Genomic DNA, 6,131 nt, shown 5'->3' with positions numbered 1-6,131 from the left:
CCTTCCAGTTGTCCGCCCAGGAGAGCAGGCGCCGGCGCGGGGCCGGCAGCTGGACGTGCCTGTTGTGGCAGCAGGTGAACAGGATGTGCTCCCAGCTCGGGTTCGGTTCTGCGCCTGGGGAGGGAAAAGGGGAAAACTGGAGTCAGCTGGGGGTGACTCCCCGACCAACAGCCGACGATGGAAGCGCTGTTCAAACCTTGGATGGTGTCCTTGTCGTCAAACAGCAGGTCAGCAGCTACGACGGTCTTATCTCGGGTCAGAATAATCCTCTCCACAAACTCGGGCCCCAGATGTTTCTCTACCCACTTATACTGCAGAGACAAGGAGTAAGAGAAAATCCAGCTGTAGGCTCGGTTTGCATGTTGCTCGTGCCAGGTCAGCCCTAACGCAGTCATTTTTTTTCCCCTGTAAGCCCACAGCTGTGTCTAGGAATCCCCATGTGGTGACTGGCTACTGCCCAGGACTGATTTAACCTGTGGCAGCCTTCACTCACAGCCTTCACACACAGCTTTCACTGCCCTGGCTGTGCTGAACTGTTGAGTTTGTGAGCAGCACTGGCTGCTTGCCCAGAGCACGTGGATTGTGCCCATCCAAGTCACTCCACTGACCAAAGTCTCCCCTCTCTTCTCGTGCCAGTGGCAAACAGGACTAATTCCAACACCACAGCCTCCTCAGCTCAGCATTGGCCTTTTTTGGGGCAGCTGGGTATCTCAGTCTCCAGATTTAGACAGAAAGTTTTGTTGGTTGAGGATTCTCCAGCGTGGAATCCCCTGGGAATACCCTTTCCTGGTAAGGAACTACACCAGTTCCTTTGCTATCACCTCCTGACAAGCTGGTCCCAGCCCAGCTGCAAGAGCCCAGGGCTCACGTGCTCCACAGTAATTCTGGCAGCCTGTGGCACTCTGAGATTCCCCATCCTGAGCTACTGCTCTGTGCCTGGGCAGCTGTTCCTCGGACAGGGATCGAGGGAAGCCTGGCAGCTGGAGCAGCCACTGCTTTTATAAAGGAATGTCTCCGTCTTGGGTGGTATGAAATAGCAAGACTTTGCAAAAGCACCATTAAACCCAGCAAAACAAATTCTCTCCCACCTTTTCCACAATGCAGTGCTCGTATTTCCGGAGAGGACTCGTGCAAATGAAGACCTGGGTGCTGAAAAGGAAACAGCCTTCATTAGCAGTCAGGGGGGACAGTGTGTAAGGTCATGGAGGAGGGCTGCAGAGTGTCCTTACTCCTGCATGTGGATCATCTCTTTCATAGCTTCAAGGGCTCCTGGAACCGGATCCAACTTCAGGAAGAAGCCAGGCGACTCATAGACACTGGCTACCTTAGCCTGCAAGAGGCAGAGGACAGTCAGCAGTGCCTGTGCTGTGATCCAAGATGTCCCAGCAGTTCTCCAGTTATCCCGTGTGCCACAATCAGCAAAGGGCTCCCTTTGCAGAGGGTGGTGATGCTTCCACCCAGGAGGGGATTATAAAATGTCTCACCTTGTGGGTTCCAGAAAAAGTCCAGCTCAGGCACACAAGAAGTCCCTCCCTGGTGGTTCGTTTGGAGTGAGGAGGCAGAGCTGACCCTGACCTGGATTTGTTTCAGCCCTGACCCACAGCTGGAATCGCTGAGCTCTGACAGAGGGAGAGTTCCCTCCTCACCCCTCCCAGCAGGTCTCTCTGGACTAACTCTTGAGAAAACCAAAGGAACAAGTTGGAGGCTTCTGCTCCTCTGTCACGCTTGGCTGAGATTTGCTGATGACTCAGGAATTTACCAGGGACAGACACATGCACTGCCCAATATCCCTCTTTTCCTCTGGAACAAGCAGGGCAAAGTGGTGACCGTGCCTCTGGCCAGGGCAGCACACCCACACATTTGGGGTGAATCCCTTCAGCAAGTGAGTGTAAACATGAAAGAAACAAGATTAGTGGAGGAGCAATGTTATCCCATCTTGGCTAAAGTACCCAAAAAATGGTACAGAAAGGTATTTAATATAATACAGCACAGTGGCATTTATAACCTCTAAAAGGAAATGCAGTATTTCCAGAGCAATTCCCCTGCCTTTAAGTAGGACTGTCTCTCTAGTCTTCTTTTTTTTTTTTTTTTAAATTTACTGATAAGACATTTTCATACATTTTATTCTTAGAAAATTCATTGGTTTGAATCCAGTTCTGGTTAGTTAATTTAAAGATTGCTCTCTGTTGACTGTTCAGAGTGACCTGTGTTAAATCAGTGTTTCAGAGTAGTCACAGCCCATGGGTTTTCTCCCCCCTTATCACACCCCCATCATGGCAAAGGATCCACAGCAGTGCTGAGGCCGCTTCCAGGATTAAGTTTGACTCTCAGACAGAGAGGTTAAGCTTCCAGTATCTCTTCTACTCTGAGACGCACAAATCTTACCTTCCCTGGAGTCAGACTGTGAACTTCAGAGGTGTCAAAACAGCATTTTTCCACCAGCATTAAAGTCCTACGTTCCCATGCCACTGAACAATTTTGAAAACTTAATTCTGGTTAAGTATTCTTCAAAGGCAGGCTGCAGCCTTTGCTCAGAAATGGTACAAGGCAGTTTTACAGTCCAGCTGATGGTCTCTTTGCTCTGAATCACCAGTGGAACATCAACATAAAACCCACTTCAATTAAGAGGCAATGAGGTGTTGGCATTAAACCAGTCTCCCAGATCCTGAAGCTCACTCAGTTATCATCATCTGCAAATACTCATAAATCAACAGCCAGAAATTTGGAAGCCCTGTCTGATTTCACACGCAAATCAGAGGAGGTTGAGGAGTCTCTGGGTGCAGACGTGGCAATCAGATCTGCCCAGATCTCTGTTTCCATGCAAAGCCTCCCTGATCCCAGCAACAATTCCCTGGAGCTCTTCCCAAGGAGATTGAATTACAGACTCAGGGCTTGTGTCTGAAAGCTCTTTTATCCTACAGCAAGTCACCAGAAACTGGCAAGTTTCCACTACGTCACAAAAAAGTCTGGCTGTGCTGGCAAATGAAATTCGATTTGATGACTCTTAGAATCAAAAGCCATTTCCCTCCCCCCACCAAGAAACAAAAAGTGACTAGAAACTGAAAGTAAAACCATTTTCTTTCCTCATTTTCATGCCATCAGTGCTGAACGTTTCCTTTTAACTTCCATTAGCAAGATAACAACTTGGATGCAAAACTGGAGTGGCTACCTCTATCCCTAAGCTTTCCCGCTGGCACTTAAAAAAACAATTCTAGACACTTAAAAATAATTCTAGAAAATGTTGCCCCTGCTGGAGGTGTTGAATCCTTCTTTGAAACTCTCTGGGGCCATCCTAAACTCCTGGGAGATAAGTCCCTATCAAAATGGCTGCACACACAGGAGGGCAGATAGGCAAGAGCGGTAAAGAAAGTTCTGAACAAAATAAAAATGGATTAATAGTCTTCCTAAATAAAGTGGATTCACAATGTGAAATTAACGATCAAAACAGAAATAAAACCCCAAGCAATGGCTCCAGTTTCAAGGGGCAGCTGCTCAGCACTAACAGAGCATAAACACCCCTCAGTTAGAGGCGATCCATAAATCATCAGCATGGCACTTCCCACCCCCTGGCATGAGGGTATCCCACACCCTGGCAGTTCATGGACGGGCACAGCCGACACCTGCCACGAAGAGCCTGGTGCCCAGCTGATCCCCGGTGTCCTGCTGATCCCCTCCTTTCAGCACTGACAAACTGCAGGCTCAGTTTCCCTGCACGGACAGGAGGCCCCACAGACCCCCCGGCACAGCCTGGAAAATCCATCCTCAGTGTCTGGGCTGCTGGTTCCTGCTGAAGCTTTTCCTGCAGCTGTGGGCGAGGAGGGACCTTCCACAGGGATCCTCTTGCCTCGCAGACACCCTGCACAGCCACGGCAGAACTAACAAGGGCTCTATTTTTAAACTATTTGATGATTTTTACATAAAACCCAAAGGAGCTTCAAATCTTAAAAACTTTACTGTGTTGGCTAAAGCAGCCCAGAGCTCACTTGGAGGAGACAGACACACAGCACAGCTCCATAAAGCTAATTTCCTTAGGAAGCCAGGCTGGTAATGAACAGCAAGATAAGGGCTTTCTATCACTGCAGATCTGCGTGGGACTCAAACCAGTTATCTGGTTATTCCATTGCCACACCTAAGGTCTGGGGAGAAACAGGATGAACATGAACTAAATTAGGAATTGGGAATGCCAGAAATAGAACAAAACACAATTTTCTAGGTAGATCAGATTGTAGACCTTTCAAATAAGGACAAATAAAAATGCAAGACCCCTTTAATTACCTGCAATTTTTTTTGTCCATATATACCTAAATGGGATTCACTTAAGGAATACTCATTTAAACAATAAATCATGTAAAATAATAACCAAATTCATGCCTACTCCCTATATTTACAGGTTCCTAGGTCCAGGAACTTCTCAGCATCAATAGTCATTGATTAGAGCTCGGGCAGTTTGGAGCCTGTGGAAATGCTGACTGGACCCAGCACTCCTATCCATCACCCTGGTGCAGGAGCCTGGAACAGGAGGGAAATCAATGTGAATTGCTATTTCTTAGCAGTAAAAAACCCTACAGGCTCAATACAGGGCCTTAAAATTAGCAATGAACTTCTCAAGGAAAGTGTATGGCACAGCCTGGATCAGCATCCACTGTCTCTGTAAAGAGTCCTCGACTGTCGTGTGGTGACCAGAGGGAAGGGTGAAGGATTCACAGTATTTTTTGTTTTGCCTTGCAAACCTCTCTGATATTCATTCACTCATCAGCAGACATTAAAAATGGCAACAGTTTGCATGGATGTAGGGTGTTGTAGACCTTTCTGCATGCTGCTCCTCATCATCACCTGCCGTGCACTCTGCCTGTCAGGGCACGCAGAGGGAACATGGACACAGGATTTCATGAGCTGTACAAACCCATATATAACATTTATATTTCTTGTCCTGCTGTGGAGCCACATTAACACTCACAGAGCACTCAGGGAGCTTTGGGTAAGTTATTACTCCTGCTGCTCAGCAAGAGCCAGGAACACGAGCAGGGTAAAGAACAAGCTGAACATGGTACAGTGAAGAGTTTTATGACAGAATTGCTCTTTGCCAATTCCTGCACACATTTCCCTGTAAAGGGCTGGTGATCCTCCTGGAAGAAGTCATTAATTATCACTGTAAAAAATAAGGCTGCATGAAATGCAAAATTAAAAATACTGTGAATCCAGGCTTCACCCTTCCCGCTGGTCACCGCAGGATAGTCTAATCAATTGGTGCTCAAAAGTTCCTGGAATTAGGAAAAATATAAATATAGGGAGTAGGCATGAATTTGGTTACTATTTTACATAAACATGATTTATTATTTAAATGAGTATTCTTTAAACGAATCCCATTTAGCCATACATGGACAAAGGAAGTTGTAGGTAACTTAAGGGGCCGTGGCTGTTTAAAAAATACCGACCCGACCCCGACCTTTGCACACCCAGGGTGGGCAGGGAGAGGTTTCCGGGCTGGGTGAGGAGGCTGAGGCTCGCACTCACCTCCAGGTCCTCCCGCAGCTGGCGGTACTGCTCCCGCACCGAGAAGCCCCTGCGCTCCGCCAGCTCCACGCGCGGCTCCGCCGGGAAGCGGGCGCGGAATTCCCGCAGCACCGCGCCCTCGAAGTCGGCCAGGACTCCGTCCATGTCCACGAGCACCCGCAGCGGCCTGGCCGCGCTGCCCATCCCGATCCCAGATCCTGCTTCCCGGCACACGCGAGCGATGCGGGCGGCAGCGCCCCCGGCTCCGGCACACGTGGGATGATCATGCATATGCATGAGCGCTCATTAATATGCATGAGATGGGCGGAGCTGGGGCAACCTCCCCGGGGGCACCCCCGCGTAGGAACAGCGGTGGGATCCGCCAGGAAAAGCGAAGAGCACTCCCCAAAACCCACCCCCGGCACCCCGCAGTGGCCGGGATGTGGCTCCCACAGTCCCAGCAGGAGAAGGGCAGTGGAACAGCAGCAGCAGGGCTTGGCCAAAGCCTCAGCAACCAGAAAGGAGCATTAATAAAGTTCCACTGGGTGTGGGGATTGCCAAGGAAATACAATTTGATTACTTCCCATGCTCTACCGCAGCAGGTACCGCAGCCCAGGGGACACGAGGGATAAGGGAAA

At 49.1% G+C, this 6,131-nt stretch overlaps 1 protein-coding gene across 1 annotated transcript in view; it reads right to left on the bottom strand.

Annotated features, from left to right (window-relative positions):
* The window catches only part of NT5C (5', 3'-nucleotidase, cytosolic), a 6,844-nt gene extending 1,064 nt beyond the window's left edge, over nt 1-5,780 (bottom strand). The window contains exons 1-4 of the mRNA XM_027895617.1: nt 5,515-5,780; nt 1,230-1,330; nt 1,089-1,149; nt 197-311 (exon numbers count right to left, since the gene is read on the bottom strand). Coding sequence (XP_027751418.1) covers nt 197-311; nt 1,089-1,149; nt 1,230-1,330; nt 5,515-5,697 — 460 coding nt within the window. The 5' untranslated portion in view covers nt 5,698-5,780. The remainder of the gene's footprint in view (nt 1-196; nt 312-1,088; nt 1,150-1,229; nt 1,331-5,514) is intronic.
* Between the last annotated feature and the right edge of the window lie 351 nt (nt 5,781-6,131).

Source organism: Empidonax traillii, unplaced genomic scaffold, assembly GCF_003031625.1.
Source record: "Empidonax traillii isolate 1590-97213 ecotype Southwest subspecies unplaced genomic scaffold, ASM303162v1 scaffold462:size771534, whole genome shotgun sequence".
Lineage (NCBI taxonomy): Eukaryota > Metazoa > Chordata > Aves > Passeriformes > Tyrannidae > Empidonax > Empidonax traillii.
This window is presented reverse-complemented; position numbering and strand designations above follow the sequence as displayed.